The sequence below is a fragment of the Lissotriton vulgaris genome, chromosome 8 (assembly GCF_964263255.1).
Source record: "Lissotriton vulgaris chromosome 8, aLisVul1.2, whole genome shotgun sequence".
NCBI lineage: Eukaryota > Metazoa > Chordata > Amphibia > Caudata > Salamandridae > Lissotriton > Lissotriton vulgaris.
This window is the reverse complement of record NC_141696.1, coordinates 1,124,193,124-1,124,219,425: the sequence shown is the minus strand read 5'-3', so window position 1 is coordinate 1,124,219,425 and position 26,302 is coordinate 1,124,193,124. Positions and strand designations below refer to the sequence as shown.

At 49.0% G+C, this 26,302-nt stretch overlaps 1 protein-coding gene across 4 annotated transcripts in view; it reads right to left on the bottom strand.

Moving 5' to 3' along the window:
- The window catches only part of EBPL (EBP like), a 137,365-nt gene extending 114,049 nt beyond the window's left edge, over positions 1–23,316 (bottom strand). For 2 of the 4 annotated variants that reach the window (XM_086934957.1, XM_086934959.1), the window contains exon 1: positions 23,077–23,313. In XM_086934957.1, coding sequence (XP_086791083.1) covers positions 23,077–23,238 — 162 coding nt within the window. In that variant the 5' untranslated portion in view covers positions 23,239–23,313. Of the gene's footprint in view, positions 1–23,076 lie in introns of all 4 variants that reach the window. The other 2 variants (XM_086934958.1, XM_086934960.1) reach the window with 2 other exon arrangements.
- Positions 23,317–26,302: the final 2,986 nt, after the last annotated feature.

Here is a 26,302-nt window from a genome sequence, read left to right as displayed (position 1 = left end):
GTTGCCCCCCCCCCCTTTCATGGTAGAGCGCATAGGGGTAGAGCGAACAGTTGTGCGACCTGCTGGGAGCAGAGGAAGCGCTGTGGAGAGAAGTGTACAGGGCCCTGCAGCGAGTGCGGGAAGGGAGCGAGGAGCAAGTCCCAAAAGACCATGGTGAGACCCTAGGGCGGGAAGCGTCAAGAAGAGGCCTGCGGGTGGACTGTTGCGGGGGCAGCGGAACCTGGGGATAGAGGCGCACACAAGACGGTGGGCCTGACTGCGGTCTGCCTTGTGTGGCCCGCGGTGCGGGCAAAGCTTAGAGAGCAGCGCTGCAGGGGACGCCAGTGCCGACCATTTTTGAGAAGGAGTGACGGTGAACCGGTGAAGAGCGGCACCTGCGGGGTGGAGTGGAGGGCCCACAGCACTGGAGAGGTAGCGGCAAGGTTCCCAGGGCGTAGTCTTCACTGGCTTGAACGCCGGATACAGGTGGGGGGTACCTGCACACCTTTATCCTGTCCTAGCACACGTTGGGAGTGCAGATTACTGGACTTGCGGTCACCATGGGCCGGACCGCCAAGAGGCGGGACATTGAGCAACAGGAGGAAGTAGGCGAGGATTGGGGACCAGGAAAGATGGGGGATGCCCCAGGGGGATCTCTCCCTCCAGGACATTCTGCAGGCCATAGAACGCTCACGACTGGCGGTGGAAACTAAAATTGACACTATAAGGGAAGATTTGGGCCTCCTTCGAGCAGACCATAGAAAACTTGCGGATCGTGTCACGGCCAGGGAAGCAGAGATAGACTGGGACCACCGGTCGCGGCAACGTCAAGCAAACTCACGGCCATAGAGAAAAGAGTTCAGATTCCTGAGCAACGGGCGGAGGATGCGGAAAATAGGGCCCGCCAGAATAACATTCGAGTCACGGGCCTCCCTGAAAAGGTCGGAGGAAACTATATGGTGGAGTACCTCGAGTGCTGTCAAACGGAAACTGCACCAGATGGGGGTGTCCTACTCTATGGTTTTTCTGGTCAAGCTATGCATCGTGGGGGGCGCTAGGTGGCGCCGGATCAAGATGGCCGCACTGCAGTGAGGCTCTCGCCTAGCTGAGCCTGAATCTATTCTTCACATCATCCTGACCGGCGAAAATCGCCCTGCCTGCAACTGGACCTTGACCACCTTGCTGGGGTGAACGTTCCGATACCAAGATCTCCCACATAACACTGCCGGAACCGGAGAAAATTGCCTTTTATCTGGTGAGCGGCGCCTCACGTTCTCCTGTGGTCCTGCCCTCCCGCAGTGACGAACTAGGAAATACCGGGGATCTGAGGCCTGGGCGCGGCTGCCCGACCATCGGACGGTGAGGACTCTCGGGCCCTCCCGAGGCGGAATCCTGAGGAGGTGAGGGGCCCCCCGAACGGCAGCAGCCTTCGCCAGCCATCTCCCCCCCCGCCTGGATACTGACGCTGCACGGCCTACCCCTTTGCTGGATCCCGCCACAACCATTACCTCCGGCGCGGTGCCCAGTGCTGCCTGAAGAGCGATCGCGCTGCCTAACTGAACGGCCGCCGAGGGACCTTGGTTGTGCCGTTGCCCTGGAAGCCCCGTACAGCCATACTGGCGCGGCCGCTGCCACATCGAGATGGCCATTAGGCGCGAAGGGAGGCCCTGCCGCCCCTTATCCTCGCAGCTTCCATTTTGTCAGGTTTTAACTGTTGGCGCGGGACGGACAGATGGGGGAATCCGCCAGGGCCGTAGTCTTCATCGCACACACCCCCTCCCCCCACCTCCATAAGGCTGTCTGGGGGGAAGCGCAGAGGCCATAATTCCTCCCGCCAAAGCGACCATATTCGGGGACCATCGCAGCGGAGGTTTGGGGTGACCGAACACGCTTCTCAAGCCCATGGCTTCTCCCCCAATTCCTGTTCCTCGATCAACACAAGCCTGGCTGATCCCAAGATCGCGACATTACGAACGCCGAGGCGTGCCATGGGTCGTGGCGACGCCAAACAATCCAAGATCCCATTTGAAGCCAGAAAGACAACCAAAACGATGCCTGGGCCGGACGGCAGCCCTACCACATCCACACCGCCAGATGAAGACTGGAAATCACTACTTTTAGGTATGAAACAAAGTCTCTCCACCATAGATGCCAAAATAGACACCATGAATTTGCGCATGGATGGGATAGTGGCTAAACTAGACTAATATGACACCCGCATAAAAGAGGCCGAGGACAGAATTTCTGGATTGGAGGACGGAGCCGCCTCTGCGAACCGGCAAGCTACCCAAATGGACAGACTCCTTAAAGTCATCGCGGACAAGAACGAGGACTTGGAAGCCAGGTCCCGCCGAAATAATGTCAGCATTTTAGGCCTGGCGGAATCGACAAACACTGGGAAAATGGAGCCCTTCGTCAAATCCTTGGTTACTGAACTGTTTGGGAAGGAATCCTTCTCCCCAGACCTCATCGTCGAGAGGGCACACAGATCTCTCGCAGCCCGCCCTCCTCCAGGGGCTGCACACAGACCCATAATTGCACGTTTTCTGAATTATAGGGACTGTGACGCAGTGCTGCGCCAGGCCTGCGAACTTGGCACAGTGAACTATGGCAATGCAACCTTGTCTTTTTTCCTGGATTTTACCCCCGCAGTGCAAGAGGCGCGGCATAAATTCGCTGCCGTGAAAAAGAAGATGCAAGCTCAGGAACTATCCTACGCCATGCTCTACCCTGCGAAACTAAAAGTCTCCGACCAGGGCAAGCAACACATCTTTGCAAACCCACAGTAAGTTGAAGATTTCCTAAAGCAGCAGAAACGTGACCGCGCCAGGGACGACGTGGAAGGGCCCCGCTCCAGGTCACGCTCGCCGATGGAGCAACAGGACTGAAATTAACTCGGCATATGCCTGGTGACAGTGACTCGCATGCCTGTACATCGCTGCTCATGGCGCACTACATTCCCGGTGAGGTACTTTTAAAGACTTCCTATACACTGGTCTGAACAATAAGTTGTGCTCGGCAACCCACCTCCATCACAGGACAGATGACCCGGTTACTACCTGGCGTCTAGTGGGTGTGAACTGTGAGGTGGGAGGCAGGTCGGCGCCCCTAGACTTGTTTCCCCAATGGGTGATCCCCTTTACAACCTCTCCCTCCTTAGGGAAGAGATAGCTTTGAAATGTTGGTTTATTTTTATTTTTTGCGGGATGTTGGGTGGGATGGGAGGTGCTCATTACCCGGCGATTTGGGGTTGCCGGTGTGGGTGGGCGGAGGTTCCGACAACTCATGGTCATAGATACAGTAACTTTGAAGTGGAATTGGGTCGAGAGGATAGACTGGGATTTGGGATTTTTAGATGCACCGATAGCGTGGTTTATTGTATGTACCTCTATCTCACGCTTGTACAATGCACATTTCCGCACTTGTTGAGATGGGTGACGTAGCGGAAGCACAACCTCTCCAACAACTGCAACTGATTTCGTGGAATGTCCGTGGGCTCAACAACCCGAGGAAGAAAAGACAGATTCTGGGTTACTTAGATAGGCAGGGAGTGTCCATCGCCATCCTCCCAGAAACATATTTAATGTCGGGAAATCCTTCGCTGTTTGTATCCCGCTGGGCCTCCTGCAGAGTGTTCTCATCATATTCCAACTACGCTAGAGGGGTAACAATCTTGGCTAGACGAGGAGTGCGCTTCACCCTTGATGGAACTGAAATAGATTCGACTGGCAGGTTCTGCATGGCATGGGGAAGACTTTACTCACACACAGTTCTTTTTGCATTTTACTATGGGCCTAATACGGATGACCCATCCACACTCCTTACGCTATGGGGTAAAGTTCAGTCGTTGGGGATTGCTCATGTTGTCTTAGGAGGGGATTTCAACACTGCACTTCGTCCTAACATGGATAGATCCCACCCACAGGCGACACACTACACACACACTCAGCGAGCCCTCTTGGATATTGTCGAAGAATATCGCCTGATAGACGTTTGGAGACACATTCACCCCACGCACACACAGGGCACTAACTATTCAGCGGTGCACTCCACCTGGGTGCGATTAGACTACATATTCTGTACTGCGGGGCTCTACTCTTGGTTAGTTAGAGCATCTCACCTCGCTCGTACATTCTCCGACCACTCCCCAGTATTAGTGATGCTGCGTGTCCCAATTGATGTCTCTCCTTACTTAAATTGGCGCCTTAACCCTGCCCACCTGACCGACTCGGCCTTCAAGGCGGAACTAGAACAGGACATAAAAGATTTCTTTGATCGCAACATGTCCTCGGTGTCCAGCATAACAACAGTCTGGGAGGCCTTTAAGGTTACCGTCAGGGGATGGTGCATTGCTAAAGGGGGCGGAGTCCTCAAATCCATGCGTAACGAGTTGCGTAAACTTGAACTAGAGCTGAAGCAACTCGAAAAAGACACAGACAGTACCATGCAGCCAGAGCTCAACTCCGTGAGAAACTTAATGAGTATACAGAACTATCAGAAAAAGAATGTAAGTTCCTAGGGAAGCCACACACAGCACGCAGATATGGTGAGGGAGATAGGCCAGGCAGGGCACTTGCATCCGCTGTTAATCCCCCGAGATACCATAACTATATCACTACACTGCTTGACGAACACAATACACCCCGGCGTAGTTTACCGGACCAACTTAGGATACTCGCTGAACATTACTCCACACTCTACACCTCCCAAAGATCCACTCCAATAAACTTAAACACCTATCTAGATGACACTGCACTTGCATGGTTAGGCCCATCCCAACAAAAATTCCTACATCACGTACTTGAATTGGAGGAAATCACAGGCGATATAATGTCCATGAAATCGGGTAAATCGCCGGGTTCAGATGGTCTGCCAATTGACTTTTACAAGGCCTACATGCACATTTTGGCCCCGAAATTACAAGTGTATTACACAGCTCTAGAGGAGGGTATCCTACCGACCATTATGCGGGAGGCCCTTATTGCATCGCTGCTGAAGCCGGGCAAGCCGCCGGAATCTTGCGACTCATACAGACCCCTTTCCCTACTAAACTCGGATATAAAAATTCTAGCGAAAGTGCTTGCATCGCGCCCTAATCTGCTGATGGAACGGCTAGTATTACCGGATCAAGCGGGCTTTGTCCCGAAACGCGCGACTTCCCATAATTTGCGCACACTTCAGGCAGTAATACAGGACATAACCCCCACATGTGAAGCGGCCGCCGTTTTTCTAGATGCCACGAAGGCTTTCGATTCGCTAGAGTGGGATTATCTACTTGCGCTACTCGAACGGATGGGGTTTCCTTTTAGTTTCTTAGACTGGATTCGACTACTATACCGTCAGCCAATGGCTTCTGTGCTGCTGAATGGCTCCCGCTCTCCCCCCTTCGAGATTCACCACGGAACACAGCAGGGGTGCCCGCTGTCCCCGGCCTTGTTTGCAATAGTGATCGAACTCTTAGCGGCCAAACTGCGCCAGCACCACAATCACCGCTCCCTCATATATCCGGAAAGACAATTGCTTATAGCTTTGTACGCTGACGATATGACCCTTTACGTCCATAAACCTCAGGAGAACCTTAATCCTTTGCTACGCGAGATTACCAAATTCGGCGGTATCGCAGGGATACAAATAAACTGGTCGAAATCAGCCCTATTCCCACTGACTGAAATCCCCACGCAATTCCCCCTTGATTATCCTCTTATCTGGGAGGCAGAGGAGATCAAATATCTAGGTATCAACGTGACTAGGCACCGTGATACTTTTATCAGAGCTAATTACGGTACAGTCTTGGACAAGCTGAGAAAGTCACCAGGTGGATCCATCTCCCACTATCGATGGCAGGGCGTATTTCCCTGATCAAAATGGTAGTGTTACCTAAACTACTGTATCTTTTCACCAATATTCCGTATAACCCGGGTTCCCATTTTTTCTGTGCACTTAACTCACAAATGTCGAGACTGATATGGGGTGGCAAACAACCTCGAATTGGCATGAAAACGCTAATGCTCCCCTACCACCAGGGAGGATTCGACGTTCCCAATTTCCGGCGATACTATGATTGCGCGCAGGCCCACTTTGCTGCATACTGGCTACACCCCCCCTTTATGGCACATCTGGCAGTCGAGGATGGCTACATGAGGCCAACGCGACCATCGGCTTACCTCTACTCGGATTCCAAAACTGCAGACCGTGATCCAACTACGGTTGACTGTACGGTGCTTACCTGTAAGCGCTTAACGGACGCTATGGGAATGCCGTTCCTATACTCACCACTTATGACACTAGCACACGACCCACGACTCCGTATCACTTGCGAAGAAATAGGCCGTAAAATGCTCACAAGGTTGGCACTCCACACATGGGGTGACCTGTATCTTGTGGGCAGTTTCTGAACATCAGCACAATTCTTTGGAGATAACTCCCCCTCAGTCATGGATACGTTTCTCTATGTGCGACTAAGGCAGAATGTAAAGGCGGTCACCCCCGCCTTCCCGGACGAAACGGACACAGTACTGCCCCTCCATTCTTTACTCCAATCAGACACACCGAAATATGTTGTCTCTATGCTCTATAAGCACACACAGACAACTCCATCCCCACCCTCCCTCAGAGCAAGACGTGACTGGGACTGTGACCTAGATGCCCAAATGTCAGATGAACAATGGGAAGAGAGCTGCGCACACACTACGGCAGTGACAGGTAACACTCGCCTCAGACTAGTACACTATAAATTCTTGCACAGGCTTTATTATACACCGGCCAAACTGCACCGCTTCCGACTCCGGGACGATGACCGGTGTATGCATTGTAGGGCCGAGGGAGCGGATTTTTTCCCTCTCGCGTGGACGTGCCACGGAGTGGCGGCTTACTGGGAGGAAGTATTTGCGGCTATGTCAGACATGGTCGGGGTGAGTGTGTCACCCTGCCCGAAAGTCGCATTGCTGGGGCAAACATGCCCTGCGTTGCAGGCACACCGTAAATTTTTCGCTTTGGGCATTCTCCTTGCGGAGCGGCAGGTGGCATGCCGCTGGGGACACGGACGAGCACCCAAGTTTAAAGACTGGCTGACTACAATGACCACGTGGCAAGACCAACTGCACAATTATGCAGAGCTTCTACCCCATAAATCGAGGCCCAAAGACGTGTGGGGTCCGCTTACTGTATACCTTCTCCGTTTACAAGCCACTACACAGCCAGACACAGACGCGCCAGGCCAGGGGGATGCCTCTGCAATACCGCACACTGCATCTCATACCTAATACAAAGCGCTTGCGGAACACATACCAGTCTGTATGCCATATCCGACGCACGTAATGCTAACTACGCCCCTACATGTTGGTCCTCCTGTGCTATATTCAGTAACGTCCACTGTGCCGATATGGTATCGGACACCTGCACTTCATTTCCAATCTATAGGTTGAAATTATGGCGAATCACGATGCCCCACATTGTCTAGCTAGTTCATATGCCCCTTCCACGCAACCCGATGAGTGTAGATTTGACATAACACACTACTGGCCACATTTCGTCTTCTCATTACCTAGTTCTCAGTCACACCTTCCCGATCCCTCCTCCTCCACGAGCTACAAGGATTTCTCCACTGGGTATAGTAGAATCAGTGTAGGGCCCTCATAGCCAAGACGTGATTAACGCTGGGGGTTCGGTCTTGCGCCTAGAAAGCTCCCCTCCTTTCCTTCAAATATGCGTTGGGTGGGTAAAAGGAGGGAAGAACTGTCACACTAGACCCACCAGGTTGTCGGACCACATAGTTAAGTTGAAGTTGAATGTTGAAAATAAAAAAACGAAAATCGGAAACCTCATGCATTCTCTGCTCTATGTACGTTGTCATCTCCATCATTACTGAATGCTGCCTCACACAGCTCCCTATAGTCCTTAACGCGGCCGGCCCTGATGGGTTGTAGGCGACTTGCTGTGTCAGAAATGAGGCCCCTCAATGAACAATTTGTATTACGGAAATTGTAGTAGCTGCCGGCCTGACTTTGCAGGATGTAGGTGAAATAGCTGTGTAATTTATAATAATAAAGGTTTAAAAAAAAAAAAAAAAAGCTACGCATCGTGCATAATAGAGGGACCGCCTTCTTTACCACCCCCCAGGACGTATGGGGTTGGATTGAGTAACAAGATCCCAGAGGGCAATAGCGTGGAGGGAAAAGTCCTGCGGATAAAGCCTTGTGGCGCTCCCCTGACAGAGGGGCTGCTTCAAAGAACCACCCGACGGCGGAAGAGGCGAATCGAGCTAGGGCCAAAGCGATCACAGCGGTGGCCTCATTGAGTGCAGCAGACACCCGGGAACCGACACCACACTCTGGGGAAGACCAGAGGGACTCGGAGTCAGAGACCAGCTCGAGTTCGGTGGGGGATGCCAGCCAGACCGTGCCGCAAGTATTGGAGAAGTAGTGGAGAAGTGTGGCTCAATGGTTAGAGTGTCAGACCCTGATGCAGAGGTCTAGCCCGGGACCAGGGTTCAATTCCCCACCTTGGCGGGTCTTGGACTCAAAAATTCCACGGACCTGATAATTCTCGCCTCGGTGCCTATTCCAATCATGAAGTCCCACTCTGCAACTCTGGGCAATAGCTTGCTTAATCTCCACAACGGCCCCCACAACGCTAAGGATGCCTGGCCTCCACCTTGGGGGTGCCCAGGAGTGGACGCCTCACAGGGAAAGCCAGGATGGGTTCCACAGCGGTATTCGTACAAGCGCCTTGAGACCCTTGCGGGTGAGTAGTGCGCTATACAAGTATCAATTTACATTTTTTACATTTACATTTACGTAACTCCCAAATCAGCAGTTGACCTGATGTGAGGTGGGCCACGCATGCAGGTATTTCCAGAACTATGCTCGGGGGCACTCAAAGAAACTGATGGTAATATACTGCTATTTCTCACTCGAGGGGGTTCCCTGATGCCTATTTGTGATCTGTTAGCCGGGGGGGGGATATCCGGAGGGGTGGAGAGAACGGCAAAGCTCTCGGTGGGCCTTGGCCTGATCCCCACCTCTGAACTTTGTTTGTTTGAGCACTGAAGTGCACAGTTTGGATGGGGGAGCTGTTCTCACTTGTCCTGGGAAGGGGGTGTTGGGATGTTTTTTGAAATGTTTGGAAGGGGTTAGTATTTTGGGTCATAGGGAGGGATGCTGCTGTCGACGGGGGGAGGAGCCACGTCCTGCCATACTGTAAGAGATGCCTGCAGGCTGCACGAAGAGGTACTAGGTCTTGGGACATGCAAAGGGGCGAATATGTGCACTCATGCAGCAGACACAAGCCACCTATAGCATAATGTTGTGGAATGTTAGGGGCATGCACTCTATGAGTAAAAGGTATAAAATATTCTCACAACTAAATAGGAGAGGGGTGCAGATAGCGATGCTCCAAGAAACCCACATACTGGTTAAGGAAAGTGAGGCTCTGCGCAGGCGCTGGAGAGGGAAGACGTTCTACACATCATATTCAGCATTTGCCCGGAGGGTCCTGATTTGGGTGCGGGCGGGAGTCCCCTTCCACCCGATAAAGCACAAAATTGATCCAGAGGGTAGGTACGTGATTGTCTTCGGAAGGTTGGACGGGCAGGATGTTACCCTAGTCAATGTATATGGCCCGAATGTGGATCACGTCAGGTTTCTGGAGCAGCTGTCGGGGGTGCTGGCACCGTACATGACAGGGGCAGTTCTCATAGGGGGAGATTTTAATTGGATTGCAGATACTGACATGGACCGATCACACCTGCATCTTCGAGACTCCCCAGTACACGTGGTGGCTAGAGCTTTTAGGGATTGGCAGACTCGTTGGGGGCTCGTGGATGTGTGGCGCAGGGCACACCCGACAGATAGGGACTACTCGCATTTATCCCACACCCACAATTTACACGTCCGTTTAGACACCTTTCTGAGCACACCGGGCCTCTACATCCAGCTGGGGGGGGACAGAATACCTCACTAGGACGGTCTCGGACCACAACCCACTCATGCTACGATACAGGTGGGGGTAGGATTTTGCAGCCGATCCCTACATGGCGCCTCAAACTGGAAGCACTTGAAGATCAGGTCTTTTAGCAAGAGACTAGGGAACACGTCACACAATATTTTACTGACAATGCGGGCACCATGGACTCTAAAATCACGGAATGGGAGGCCTTCAAGGCTGTGATCAGGGGAGCTGCATGGCTGCATCTATTGAGGTCCGTAAGACGCTCTCAGCAGACTTGGAGAGAGCGGATGGGGCACTAAGGGCATTAGAGAAGAGACAGCCGGAGCACCCGAAATTGAGGCAGAAACTCCTGAAAGCTAAGGAGGAGGTGGCAGTGCAAGTAGAGCGTCTACGATGCTTTGATTTCCAGAAATACATGGATAGGACACATGATGAGCAGGACAAAGCCGGGCGATTGCTGGCATGGCTCGCTGACCCATCCAGAAGGGGCAGTACTATACTGACGATACACGACCAGGGAGGACGTCCTTTATATACACAGGAGGAGATTAGTGGCCGGTTCAGGGAGTACTACGCCCGCTTATATAAAAGCACTGGCAACCGCGACATGGGCAGGATAGCAGACTACTTGACACCCCGTCCGCTCCATACCTTAGCGGTGGAGGAAGCGGAGGTGCTGGGAGCGGCGATTACGGCATGGGAGATCAGGGGGGGCAGTCAAAGCGATGGCACGGGGGTAGACTCCAGGGACACAGACAAACTGCCCCAAACGTTTTATGCCACGTACCTGGTAGAGCTGGCTCCCAGGCTAGTGGAGTTATACGCGGCTACATGGGAGAGCAGGAGGTTGCCACCCACGAGGGATATGGTAATGGTTCCCCTGCTTAAGCCTGACAAGAACTCAACTGAGTGCTCAGCATACTGACCGCTATCGATGCTAAACCTCGATTTGAAAATTCTCAGTAAGATATTGGCCACCAGGCTACTGCCACACAAGACATCTTTGGTGCATTCCGATCAAGCGGGTTTCATCCCTAGCAGAAACACCACCCTGAACATCAGGAGACTGTTTGCTGTGTTACAGCAGGGAGCGGTAGAAGCGCAGGACGGGACGATCTTTGCCATTGATATCGAGAAAACATTCAATAGCCTTGAGTGGGAATACTTATATGCAGTTCTAGCAAAGATGGGGCTGGGGCAGGACTTTATCCAAAGGATTCAAATACTCTATACGGACCCAGTGGCACGGGTACGGACGGGCCGCGCCATCTCCCTACAGTACGGTGTGGAGAGGGGTACACGGCAGGGGTGTTCCCTTTTCCCCCTGCTGTTCGCGCTGGTGGTAGAACCACTGGCGTGTATGGCAAGATCAGGGACGCCATATGAGGGCATTCAACTAGAAGAGCAAATACACCATATCGCATTATATGCAGATGATTTGCTTCTTTTTCTGAAGGATACAGGTATGGCGTTGGGGAAGCCCGGCATATGATGGACGAGTTTGGAGCTCTTTCTGGGCTCTGCGTCAACTGGCAGAAGTCACGACTCTTCCAGATAGCGGGAGAGGCCCTGCTGCCTGCGGGCCTGGGAGACCTCCAGTGGGAACCACGCTGTTTTAGATACCTGGGGGTTAGAGTGTATCATTATCTCTCTGATGTTCAGGAGGGAAATATGGGGGGGGGCTCTCGATCGTTCAAAGGCAGTATGGCGTTCTGGGGGACGTTGCCCCGGTCAGTGACGGGGCGAATATCCTTGCTGAAAATGGTGGCATTGCCTCGATTGTTATATTTTTTTACCACGCTCCCAGTGTGGATCCCTACGGCGTGGTTCCGATCCCTTGACTCGATTCTGACCGCTTTTATCTGGGGTACCAGCAGGCACAGAGTGGCGTTCGATACGTTGCGCAGGGCACGAGCAGAGGGTGTAGTGGTGCCAGATATGGAGAATTATTATCTGGCGAGTCAGCTCCAACGCTTCACACAGTGGGTGGCAGAAAGTCTAGATCCGGGTAGGAGGATGCCACCGTTCACCCAGAGTAGAGCAGCTGTCCTGAGTACACTCATGGGTACCATTAAGCAGTGCACACTGACCACTTCAGAGCATAGGGTAATAAGAAACTGCTGGATCAGGTGTCTTCAGAAAACCAAAACCAAAAGACCTTACTCCCCGGAGATGCCTGTGGCATTATTGGAGGCGCTCCCGCATGGGGGTCAGTGGAGGGGGTTGGAGGAGTGGGCACACGAGGGGGTCACTAAGGTAGGAGATTTATACGGCGATGGGGAACTTCTCACATTTGAGGCCTTCCAAGCTAGTTGGGATATCCCACAGAGGCATTTTCTACTATATGGGGCAGTCACTGGGGACATGCGTAGACATTGGGGTCGGAGGACACTAGAACCACCTACACATTCTACATGCGAATACATAAGCCTAGCAGGTGGTGTCATTAAGGCGGTCTCATGTCTTTGTAGAGCCATTAGACGGGATTCCACGGGGCCGCTGGAGAGCCTGAAAGATGAATGGGAGGTGGACATTGGAAGCCCCATAGCTGAGAAGGATTGGGACAATACACTGCTCCGAGCCACCAAGGTAGCCCGCAATGCGCGATTCCAATTAATTTGTTTTCATACTCTGCATAGAGCGTATATTACCCCTGACAGGATTAACCGATATTTAGCTATCTTCACATGGTGTGGAGTTGCCCGAGGATATTGGGGTATTGGCAGGAGGTGGTTCAATAGACAGCACGAGTCACAGAGAAGGAGATCCCATACACCCCTGGTCATGTACTGCTCAACCTATTTCCCCACTCCGCTAAAACCAAGGTCACAGCCAGGTTCCAAGGCCTGGCCTACATTCTGGCGAAACGTGAACTTACCAGCAAGTGGAAGGCCCCGGCCGGGTCAGGGATTACCAATTGGAAAAGGGAACTAGTGAAGTGGGCAAGCTGTGAACATAGAATCTTGCTTAGGAACGGGAAAAGAGGTATAGAGAGATTGGAGCGGGCACAGGCCTGGGGGGTGTTGGTAGATGATCTGCAGAATGAGGACCAGGCATCGACACCTAGCTCGCCACAAGCGGGATTCCAACTAGCTAGCCCTGGAGAGCCGGATCAAGAAAGAGCTGAGGGGGAGACATAACTGGGCCATGGTACCCTAACATCCACCCACATGGCGAGCTCTTTGCACAAGGCATAAGGATGTGGCGAGTATGAATGGGACCCAGACCATTTACGCAGCAAGAGTTAACGTGGCAAGGAGGTCGGCAGCAGCAGGGGAGGGGGGGGAGTAGTAGGGGGGTACTGTTAGGCTATTAGCTCTGATGAGAATCCAGTTTAGCAAACGTTATATACCATAGTAGTCAGTCGTAGGATAAGCAGAGACTGGGAAGAGGGACGTACGAACTCACTGGGACGGATCCTACATGGTGATTTGTGGATATTTCCTGTCTGGATAAAAATGTATCTGTATTTTGCGGATTGATAAACGCCAACAAAAACTGTAAAAAAAAAAAAAAAGACTAATGGCAAGGCCATTATACAAACAAGTTCTTGCACACAGAAACATTTAACCATGCAACACGTGTTAGAGCTTGAAAAATGCACCATTTGATCATGTTGTTTTAAGAGTATCCTGGGAAAGGGGCAACCCCCAGTGCTAGACATATTCGCCTCATTTGCTCGCTCAGTGCTAATTAGGATGTGGTTCAAAGAGTCAGTAGGGTGGGGTATTGTATTTTTCTGGTTACTTCCTTGTGACATTCTTCTAGGTCTACCTCAGATGTTATCCTTCACTGGATTGCAAGAAATCACCTAAATCTCAACACCAGCAAGACTTAAATTCTGCCTGGATTTTCTTTTAATACAATGCCTTCCTCTTAGTGACCTCAGTAAAAAGGTTTTGAGTCACCTTCACTGCCAAAATTTCCCTCTGACCATAATCCTCCTTCTAATGTCTAAGACTACTAAATATCCTTTCGACTCACTTGCTTTTCCTCACCATATTCAATTTACCATTCCCCCAGTGAATGGGGGTCCATGGACAACGTCTCGTCCTCCTGCTTCAACACCCACTGCATGCTCCGCAGGATCTACAGGTGAATCCCCACCGAAACAAGAAGGGCGGTCACCCAGGCCCTCGTCAGCAGCAGCAGGGTAGACTACAGAAAGATCCCCTACGCAGGAGCACCAGCCAAACTCCTGAAACGACTACAACGCATACAGAACGCCTCTGTACGCTTGATCCTCGACATCCCTCGCCGCAGCCACATCACACCCCACCTGAGAGACCTGCACTGGCTTCCCGTCAACAAGCGGCACCTTCAAGCCTTCTTCGCCTGCATACACCAGTCCATATGGCCAGTTGCTTAGACACAGTGTTGACTCCGCTCCCCTCAGTTGTGCTACATTACTTTAGCTACCATCAACCCCAGTGTGAGCCAAAGGCAGTCCATTCGGGGAGATTTGTTTTATCCCAAATGTGTAGGAAGCATCATTTCTCTGACGGAACCAAGTCACTCCCACAGACATTATTAAGACAATCAATAACAGCCTCCCAATATCTTTGGCATGCCCGTCAGCCCTGTATCTTATGAAAAAAGCTTCCCTGTTGACCGCATTTTACTCTGTTGATTAGTCTGTCTCACAATAGCGCTTTGTTATTTGAGGGTTTTAGTTCGCTTTATTAGAAGTTGTATTGTATTGTATTGTATCGCGTATTTATATAGCGCTAAACTGTCACCCAAAGGGTATCCTGGCGCTTAAAGTTAAAGCTAAAGTTGCTTGTCCGTTATGTATCCTTATCTAATCAACATTGGGGTGTAGCTCAGGATGCTTTTCATTATTCAGAAGTAGATCTCAGTAGAAAAAAGATTGGAGATCTTGATTCTAGGCTATCCCACCATCAGGTTGCACGAACCCTGCTAGAGGCATATTTTGCCTTAGAATCAGGGCTTGGTGGTGGCATCATGTTATGTACAGGTGACACCTCAACATACACCTACCTCATAAGCCCAAATCACAGCTCTATTGTGGGGCTTGTGCATCTTCAGCATCTATGCCAGCAGCACCTGCTATTCCACAAGTGGCAGCTGATTACTCACTGTCGTTTTGGAGAACCCTGGGAACCAGTGAGACAGACTGGACTATCTTTTGTGAGGTCCCTATGCCACACTGATTATTGACACCAAATTTCCATTTCCGTGTCTTCCTAATGCAGTGCGCTTCTGTAATTGTACCCAAGACTTTGCTAAGTATTTATGGAGTTCATTATGATGGAGTAGCCTTGTGCAGCTGCTGGGGTTTGGCCCCTTGGCTGCCTTATGAATCGAGGACTGCAGTGACTTCCCAGTCTTTTACATCTTCAGCATCTAATGCCACTCCTTGTACTGACTGTAGAGCATTTACTATCAGTGCTTTTGCTCCTCTCACGTTCATCGCTCTGAGCCCTGCTGACTTTTGTGCAATACTGTTTTTTAAGTAATCTTTTATTACGTTTTTATGTGAAACCGCATTTATATATAGTAATTAGATCACAGTTGATCCCCTTGGAGGGCCCCGACGCAGAAGAATGTCCAAGTCAGCTTGGTCCTTGACTCAGGGGTTGTGCTCCCTATTTCGGTTTTGAATTAGTCCTCTCCTTCACAGTATCTTTCCCACGCTCCCCATATCTGTTGGTGTGTCTTCAGGCATCTCTGGGGTCATATTTGGGCTTCTCACGTATACAACATAGGTTCATTTCTTCCCCCCACGCTCTCGATGGTGGGGCTCCCGTCTGTCGCCAATGGCATGCAATATCTCTTTTTGCTATTATTAATCCCCGTTTGAGGAATGCCCTCTCAGCTTGTGTTTATTCCTCATCTACCAAGTGGAGAAGGGCTACTATGGAGGGGAGTGTAAAAGGGTGTCCCAGGGCAGCTTCTGGCGTGTCTCCCACTGCGTTCCAAAAGGTTTACAGTATGGAGAAAGTCACCCACAGCGTTCTTGCATCGAAAACAGTGGTATTCTGAGGTTTTGTGACTGCGCCACACGCACTGGAGGGTCAGGTAGATGCTGTGACAGTATTTAAATTGTGTGTTGCCACTGCTGCCTCTCCTGGCCCCATCAGAGCCAGTGCCCACTCCATGTGCTCCAGATCGCCCAAGTGCCAATGACTGTTTTTAACACCTTCACTGTGACCCATCTAGTCCACTGTTAGACCTCCTGTGTTTCATCTGGCAGGATCTGTCCCTCCTTCAGTGCAAAAAGGAGTGAACAGCAGAGCTTTGGACAGGTTGTAGCGGTTATATTCGAGACTCTTTGAAACCTCCATACAGGGTGTTGTCATTAATTTCATTAGTTTCTATCACGTGTCCACCCCATGCTTCATGTGTGCTCATCTTGAAAGTTTGTGCAGTTGATTCAAATCAGAGTTCCAAACAGAATTTAGGTATTTAAATAACACTGTTCTTTTGTTTGGCGGGACTCCTAATATAGCTGGCATTTGTGTGCAGGTGAAAATACACGAGAACCCAAAAGAAAAACCTCCATTCTGTCACTTGAAACGATGTCATTACATGTTTCCTTATGATACTGAATCAAAGATTACATTCAGTGTTATCAACATAGTAAGTTAAATGAGTCCCTTTGTGACTAATAAGTCCTAATAAATACCTGATATATACATTAAAGAAAAGGAGCAACAACACCGAATCTAGAGGCCCCTGACATATGATGGGCAGGATATTGAGATAAAGGAACAAGCTTTGACTCACTGTGCTCTCCCGGTGTTTTTTAACCAGCATAAGGGGATTTGAATGTAGTACATCTTTAAATAATTATGTATGTATATATATATATATATATATAAATATATATATATATATATATATATATATATATATATATATATATATATATATATATATATATATATATATATATCGCTCCAAATCCTCTCAAAACTCCAACGAAAGGATAAGACAGCACTCGGAGGGCAAAATGTGTCAAACACGCTAGATTTTATTAAGCGGAGGGGCACACACAATATATATATATAGTAACACAGTGCGGGCTTATCATTGGTTGATATCTGAGGTTTAGGGTGATTAATGTAACTTTCTCAAATTATGGGTAAAATGAGTATGATACATCTATTGAACCAAGTTCCTTCCTGTTGCAACCCAGTAGACACAGTATGTTGGCTACTCAGTCTTTTTCTCACACTACGATTAGTTTGATTTAGCCAAAGTTTTTTCGTTGTTTCTGGTTTTGCCCATCTGTCCTGTTAAACACACATCTGACACATTTGCCATTCTTTTTAGAATTACGTTGCTATACTACCAGTGAGCATCCCCCCCCCCCCCAGACGTCTTAAATCGGGATTCCTTTGCCTCCCTCAAGAACTCTACTTAAAAATGTGAACATTCCAGTATTTAAACTGTACCAGTTAATCTTCATGCACAGTTGCCAAATACTGTAACAAAGGTTACTATTTAAAATTCTTCAGCTACTAGCATTCAGGAGTAAGGTGCACGTTTAGATATTGGCCTGCGCTGTACTTTAGTAATATGCAAACAGGAGCGGATGTGATACCACACCATTTGACCGGAAGTGACACCACACACCATTTGACCATCAATTTTATCATACGAATGACCGGCTGATCCATACTTAACCATTGAAGAACTTCATACTTACTCTTGATAGGCTAGCTGGAAACAAACTGTGTCAATAAAGAACGACATCTGGACTTTTAGAGCTGCGTTTACTTTCCTATCCCGCCAATGCATATGTGAACTTTGAGACTAGCAGTAGCAATGGCAGTGCCAGGGCTATCAAATGGCAATCCAGTTGCAGTAGCAGCTTCTACTACTAGTTGCCTCTGATCAAGGTCAATGTGTGCTTTCAGGGCACCATTGATATTTACAAATGGAAGCTTCTTTGATACTTGTGTGATCAGTACCAAAAGATTTCCAAATGTGGGTTGCATTTTAGGCTGGGGTAGTGGACAAGAAAATGAAAACATGAATATTTGATAGGAGTTTGACATAAGGGTTTTCATGAAGCATAACTTCAACAGTCTGTGTGGTAATATAGAGCATAGACACGGAGGAGCCTACCTCCAGAAAGCAAGACATTTTTCTCCTGCAATAATATCCGGTCCTGCAAACAATGGAAATGTATTCTCTGCTGCGAAATGCAGTATGAACAAAACAAAACTTAATGAAATATGCATATACAGCACTATTCGCTATTGATTTTCCAAAACATTCTTTTGGGGAGGATGCCCAAATATCTTAGTTATTTTTGAAGTTTGAGGCCAGTACAACTTGCTCAGTGTATTTAAGAATGCACAATTGATTCTCTCTTAACACAAGAACCTCAGATATAAAGTCCTGCTCGGTCTGCTGGCCCAATGTGTATAAAATGCAGCATTTTCCATCTATTATTTTACAACCCCTTCAGGAAAACCGTTAACCTCTATAAAGAATGTGTAACATACCATATTTAGTGCCCCTTGGTGCATCACTGACCAAATAGTGCACAGAAAAGGGCCGCCCTTTTTATGCAGTGTGCCATAAAAGTGAAAGGAGCTCCTGCAAGTCATTTACACTATAGTTCAGAAGATGGCTTTTCCCCCATAGTTCGAAGTGTTATAATTATCCCCCCCCTCCCCGAAGCTTGGGTGTAGTTGCGTCCAGAGGTCGAAGTGGGCGCGATCTGTGGGGCACGACATGCCCACACTTTTTTAGGTCTCGCTGGACCAAGGCGCATGCGTTGTTCTGCGAGAGTTATAGTAAGGGGGCTTTCAAAAATGCTCCCAAAGTCAGCAGGCAGATCGGGCACAGTGCATGTGCGCCGAGCGCGCACCATTTGTCCACCTACAGCCTTTGGGAGCATTTTCGCGTCCGTTTTCATGTTCTCAGTGAGCCGCGTGGCCACTGAGAACATCAAAGCGGCCACGAAATGCTCACTATTTGCCACCCCCTCCCTTATCCCACTTCCTGCTTGTATTCAGATGTCTCTCTCACTGCGTCTCTCTCTCATTTCTGCTGATTTTACACCGAGATGTATTTAAAAATGCTCCCCTCATGTATTACCTCCCCGTCTAGTGCTACAATTATACCGCTTGGGAGTATTCAGAAGACTCCCTTACCGCTCCTCAATCCGTAATCAGCTGTATTTATAACCTGAGGTAATTAAATGCCTCTGGCACAGCTCCCCCAGCAATTGCTATATTTATATCCCTGAAGCAGACAAATGTCTCGTTCTCACTCCTCTGCTGTTTTTATACCACTGAAGTATTTAAATGTCTCTCTCAAAGCTCATCTCTTCCTCCTCAGTTGAATTCTACCTCTGGGGCACGCACGTCTTTAACCCACCACGTCCTTTTCAGTGCTCCGTTTTACTTAGCCCCCTGCTTCAGCCATGTCCTGCTCTCTCACTCATGTACCTGAAGGCACTGGAGTGATTTATATGAGCACCATGTACATTATACTCACACTAAGACACACTGCGCACTCACACACTGTGCACTCAGACACTGCGCACTCACACACTGCGCACTCACACACTGTGCCCTCACACACTGTGCCCTCACACTACTTTAGGCAACACACACTGCGCACTCACACACTGTGCCCTCACACTAATTTAGGACACACACATTGCGCACTCACACACTGCGCACTCACACTACTTTAGGCCAGACACACTGAGCCCACACACTACTTTAGGCCACACACACTGCGCCCTCACACTACTTTAGGCCACACACACTGCGCCCTCACACTACTTTAGGCCACACACACTGCGCACTCACACACTGCACACTCACACTACTTTAGGCCAGACACACTGAGCCCACACACTACTTTAGGCCACACACACTGCGCCCTCACACTACTTTAGGCCACACACACTGCGCTCTCACACTACTTTAGGCCACACACACTGCACCCTCACACTACTTTAGGCCACACACACTGCGCACTCACACACTGCGCCCTCACACTACTTTAGGCCACACACACTGCGCCCTCACACTACTTTAGGCCACACACACTGCGCCCTCACACATTGCACCCTCACACACTGCACCCTCACACTCTGCACCCTCACACACACACACAAACTGTACCCTCACACACACACACTGCACCCTCACACACACTGCACCCTCACACACAATTACACTCTACTGAATGCAACATACACTCCACACAATACCACTCAGTGCCACATAATTACACGCCACACAATTACACTTTACTGAATACAACATACACTCCTCATAATACCACTCAGTGCCACATAATTATATGCTACAAAATTACACTGCGCTCAACACAACATACACTCCAAATACCACTCAGTGCCACATAATTACATGCAAACAAAACAGGTGATGGACCGAATGTGGATCAATGTGACACATTCACCCCAGTCCGAAGATCTGGGCCCAAATCCATTGTTTTTTTGCACTCCACACCACCCTGGGTTAGCCAATGGCGATATGCAAATCAGCTCTGACCCTGTGCCCCATGGGAACAGTCCAGTCCGAACTACAAAAGCCATGTCCTTCGCAGAACGGAATCAAGCATCCGAGGACCGGACCGGTTTCGAGGTAACACCTCTCATCAGCCCGGCTAGCTTGACTCCAGTGGTGTGGAGTGCCTGGGACCCACGTCTGAGCATCCCCAGCGCACTTAGGGCGGAATTTGCAAACAAAACAGGTGATGGACCGAATGTGGATCAATGTCACACATTCACCCCAGTCCGAAGATCTGGGCCCAAATCCATTGTTTTTTTGCACTCCACACCACCCTGGGTTAGCCAATGGCGATATGCAAATCAGCTCTGACCCTGTGCCCCATGGGAACAGTCCAGTCCGAACTACAAAAGCCATGTCCTTCCCAGAACGGAATCAAGCATCCGAGGACCGGACCGGTTTCGAGGTAACACCTCCCATCAGCCCGGCTAGCTTGACTCCAGTGGCGTGGAGTGCCTGGGACCCACGTCTGAGCATCCCCAGCGCACATATTTACACTGCGCTCAACGCAACATACACTCCAAATACCACTCAGTGCCACATAGTTACACACCACATAATTACACTGCACTCAATGCAACATACACTCCAAAAACCACTCAGTGCCACATAATTACATGCCACATAATTACACTCTACTGAATGCAACACACACTCCACACAATACCACTCAGTGCCACATAATTATATGCTAAATAATTACAATGCACTCAATGCAACATACACTCCAAACAATACCACTCAGTGCCACATAATTACACGCCACACAATTACACTCTACTGAATACAACATACACTCCACATAATACCACTCAGTGTCACATAATTACATGATACATAATTATACACCACATAATTATCTATCTATCGCCCTCACTCTAACTGTCTATCGCCCTCACTTTATCTGTCTATCTATCGTACTCACTCTATCTATCGCCATCACTATCTATCTAGCGATCGCCCTCACTCTATCTGTCTATCTATCGCCCTCACTCTATCTATCGCCCTCACTCTATCTAGCTATCGCCCTCACTCTATCTAGCTATCGCCCTCACTCTATCTAGCTATCGCCCTCACTCTATCTATCGCCCTCACTCTATCTATCGCCCTTACTCTATCTAGCTATCGCCCTTACTCTATCTAGCTATCGCCCTCACTCTATCTAGCTATCGCCCTCACTCTATCTAGCTATCGCCCTCACTCTATCTGTCTATCTATGGCCCTCACTCTATCAATCGCCCTCCATCTATCTTTCGCCCTCACTCTATCTATTGCCCTCACTCTATCTATGTCCCTCACTCTATCGCCCTCACTCTATCTATCTATCGCCCTCACTCGATCTATCTATCCCCCTCACTCGAACTATCTATCGCCCTCACTCGATCTATCTATCGCCCGCACTCGATCTATCTATCGCCCTCACTCGATCTATCTATCGCCCTCACTCGATCTATCTAGCGCCCTCACTCGATCTATCTATCGCCCTCACTCTATCGCCCTCTATCTATCTATCTATCTATCTATCTATCGCCCTCCTTCTATCTATCACCTCCCTTTATCTATCTATCGCCCTCACTCTATCTGTCGCATCACCACAGCATCACTCAGCACCACAACATCACTATGCGCTACCACAGCATCACTGAATGCCACAGCATCACTCGTCGTCACCACAACATCACTCGTCGCCACCACAACATCACTCAGCGCCACCACAACATCACTCAGCGCCACCACAACATCACTCAGCGCCACCACAACATCACTCAGAGCCACCACAACATCAATCTGTGCAACCATTCAACAACTGGTTCAAATATGTTCTCTCAATGTTTCAAGCTTTATTACAAATGTCACAAAAAGATGTTAATATTTCACCTCTGTTCTTGTTGTCACAATAACATGCACTGAACATAACCTTCACAAAAGTTATTTACAAAAGTTTGAGCTATTGACATTATAAATTACAATAACTTTTATTTAAGTATTAATTATTTTAAAAAATTAAAAGCAATTGTTATTTGTAATATCAATACATCTAAGTCGTGTAAATACAACACATATTGCATTACAAATGCTATAGGTGTCACATTTGCGAAAGTTAAAAGTATTGGCATTGTAAATGACAAAGCTATTAATTTCGCTATTTTCAAAACCAACGCATAAATAAAAAAATTGTCATTTACAATACTAATAGCTCAAACTTTCCTAATGCGAGACCTATTGCATTGCAAATGCTTGTTTATTTTAGCAAAAACAGTTCCCTTTTTGCTAAAAGAAAATCTTCCCGGGCGGTTAAAAATCGAATTAGTAGTAGGTTCCCGCGCTGTCCAGTGAGCTGCACATTCCACACCTAAGATACCAGAGTGTTCTCTGCTGGTCAACCTACTCAGGCTGCCCCTTACACTGTGCCTCTAACCGAAGTACGTACAAACCAGCATCAACAAAACAACAATACCGTCAATACCTCTACACGTACGTGCAAAATATACAGGCAAACCAATGTTATTGTTATTTAAAAACATTCTATTATATTTTTACTTTTTTCTGGAACTCACTTTTACAATTAAATGAATGGAGAACTGATTTGGAAAAAAGGGGTTATTCCATATTTACTTACAAGAGTAAAGTGCACAATGGCATCATAAAATAGCCAGACCAGGACCCATGTGTCTGTCGTAGAGCAGTTCTTGCCCAGGCGTCGTGCCAGCACGTAGCCCAGGGCCAGCTGTGCAGCGCAGGCCAGAAGCGACCAGAGTGTCACGGAGGTAAGAGCCACCATGGCACAGCAAGGGCTCACTCACCTCAGCCACTGTTCACCAGGCTTCCTCTGTCAATGGAGGGCACAGAGCAAGAGGGCGGGGCGTATCTGGCGCCTCTGCCTGCCATAGGCAGCTTTGGGCCGTGCCCCCATTCGATTGGCTCGTGATATCGACTCGGAGCGCCAAGGAAGGAGAGTCCGCCGCTGGGCTCACTGAGAGGAGGGGTTTAGGTCGTTCCCTATTCTCTCCGTGTGTGCAAATGACTGTAGTGTTACCTTAGTAGGGGTCCGCTGGCAGACCCGACCGAATAATTATTAACTTGTTGTTCTATAGATTGCAGTTGAGAATTTGGAGAGGAGATGTGTTTTGAACTGTAAATTGGAAAGCAGGTTATAATCACGGCCTCGGCTCAACATTCTTTCCGGGCAAATCACTTTTATCTCACGTAATACAAGAGGAAAATGGGCTTCATTTGTTTCTGTGCAAAGCAATCTTATTCTTAAGGGGACGTTGGGTGAAGGAGGGGGGGCAGCACTAACTCTAGTATGCGTGTAAAAGGCTGCTTTATTGAAACAGGTGAGGATCACACAAATTCACTAATATACAAAAAAAACTAAAACCCTACTATACAATTTTGTCACCTACAATTCCGACGCCCTACCCCCTACGGATCCACCCCCACATAATGTACCTAGCAAGTATCTAGGTAATGACCTTATACACTCCAGCAATTGTAACATTTTAATCTTCCTCTCCCATTTAATAGTGAATCTATTAACTAAAACTAAAGTCCTATGACATAACCTTTAACTTCCTGCCTTGTCCCAGTGTGAGCTTGTTTACAACCCCTCCCCCTTTCAGCCTGGCTCACTTATGGCAACAATAACCGTATCTAAAGCCCTGCAAACTTGTGGGCAACTGCCAACACCTTTAACCTGTCTCAAAGTGACAACCAGACATAGCTCTTAGCACTTGCACACCTGTCCCGGGGTTAGCCCATGGGGATAATCTGGCAGGCCAGTGAAAATGTCAACAGTGCCTGCCTGCAGCCCCTCCCGCTCCACGGCCTGCTCCAGACCTAATTTAATATTTGTGTCAAGCCCCTCCCCTTCATTTCTGGGCCCTCGCATGTTGCGATGTGGGCCTTGTTCCCCTCCTGACCTTTAGCACCATGAAGGTTTCTCCGGGTCATGGGCACCCAAGGAGTCACCCACTTTCCCCCTCCCCAACCGCCCATCCCCTCATGCTCCGCAGCCCCTCCCCTGCCCCGCTGCAACCTCTCTTGCTCTTGGGGCAGCTCTGTGCACTCATGAGCGGCCCAAACACATATCTGGGCCTCAACAGCAGTATTTCTACGCACAAGGGGTGGAGAGCACGCAAACACGGCAGCGGCCACCCCACCCAACTTGTGACTCGCTGGCCGGCCCAGGAAACTGGAGTGCCTCCTCGGCCAACAAATCCAGGTGCCCGCTTCCTCCAGCAGTTGGAGTACCTGGTGGACCTTCACATCAACCAAAAATAAAGTAAGTCTCAGACAAAGACTACGGAACAGCTACCAAACACTAAAAGCTTCCTCAACCAGTGGCGGTTGACATGTACCGAGGGTGGTGAGGCAGGTGGACACAAAAAAAAATGAAAATACACTTACCTTCTGAGGTGCCGGGTTTTTAGAGACCTGGTGGTGCCAGGGGATCACACCCGAAGACCTCTGAGTTCTCCCTGTTCTGGACTTACAGAAACACAGAGTCTTCTAGTTGAAGTCAGTGATCGAGTTTTATTGGCTGCAACCAAGTAACATGCGTCCTAGAAGTACGACAACACGGGCCGTAAGTTCTCAGGAGACTGTTCGTTTTTACAGAACCAGCCTTCTCCTTATATACATAAATAATAGCTGTAGGCAAGAATTCTTAAGTTTATGATATGGCAATACAAATATTTCCACAATAATACAAAGAGCGAAGTCATGCTGGTCAGCACATATTTTAGATGTCCAGTTGGTGATGGATTACCCCACCAGATCCAGAACTCCCATCAGATATCCATGAAATGCCAATAAGGTCGAGCACCCTCCCATCATAAAACGGGTCATAAACAAGAATCATGGACAGGTGTATGTGTATGGGAAACAGGGTCTGTATGTAGTGGATGGTTTATGACATGTTGTGCCTTGATGATATCTTGCTCGGCCACTGGGCGAGGAGCTGCCCAAACAGGCTTGGCTGAAGGCAGTGGAGGCAGCTTCGGCTAGGTCATGGGGAAGTCAGCTACAGAGGACGTGTCCTTTTAGATCAAGCTCGGCTTTAATCAATTGACTTATATGAGGGCAAGCCATAAGATGGATGCCGTTTACAAAATGGAGTCCGAGGGTTCGGGACGGAAACTGCGATTTAAGGGTGTTAGCATCACTCAATCGTGACGCAAATACATAGGGATAATGTCCTGATCATTACCGGTTCGTAGATACCAAATTCGTCATGGTACGACGATATTTTATGACACGAGTGTTGGACCTCGATATCTGTAAAACAGCGGGGTCCAGATTTGCAGTACCACAGACCCTCCTTTTGCCCTCATATTAGGCAATAACTCACACTAATCTGAGTCCAAATCTGTATTGATGAATTCACGGAGATGCTGCTGTAGCATCATTCTGTTGCTCAATTCGTCCCTTGACACAGGCTTCCTTACACATGAAGTGGCGCAGAGGCCACATATTGCAGGAGCGCACTGCACAAACAGGCAGAACATAAACAGAACGGCTAAGATCATCCCAATGAAGATCAGAGTTTTCCACCCCCAGGCAGAGATCAGTTCCCAGAACCACCCTAGCAGAGACCAGTCTCCTTTCTCCATGTGAAGGGAGTCGGAGATTTTGTGTAATTTGGAGATGGCCTGGTACACTGTCGGAGCATTATCAGGGATGAAAATGCAGCAACTAGATTGGATCACTCTACATACACCACCACGGTCTGCAAGTATGACATCTAGGGCAACCCGGTTCTGAAGGGTCATAAGTCGATCCGACTAAAGCTCAGCTGTTAAGTTGCTAAGGGCACCGGCCGTTTCAGTCACGGCGGATTCAAC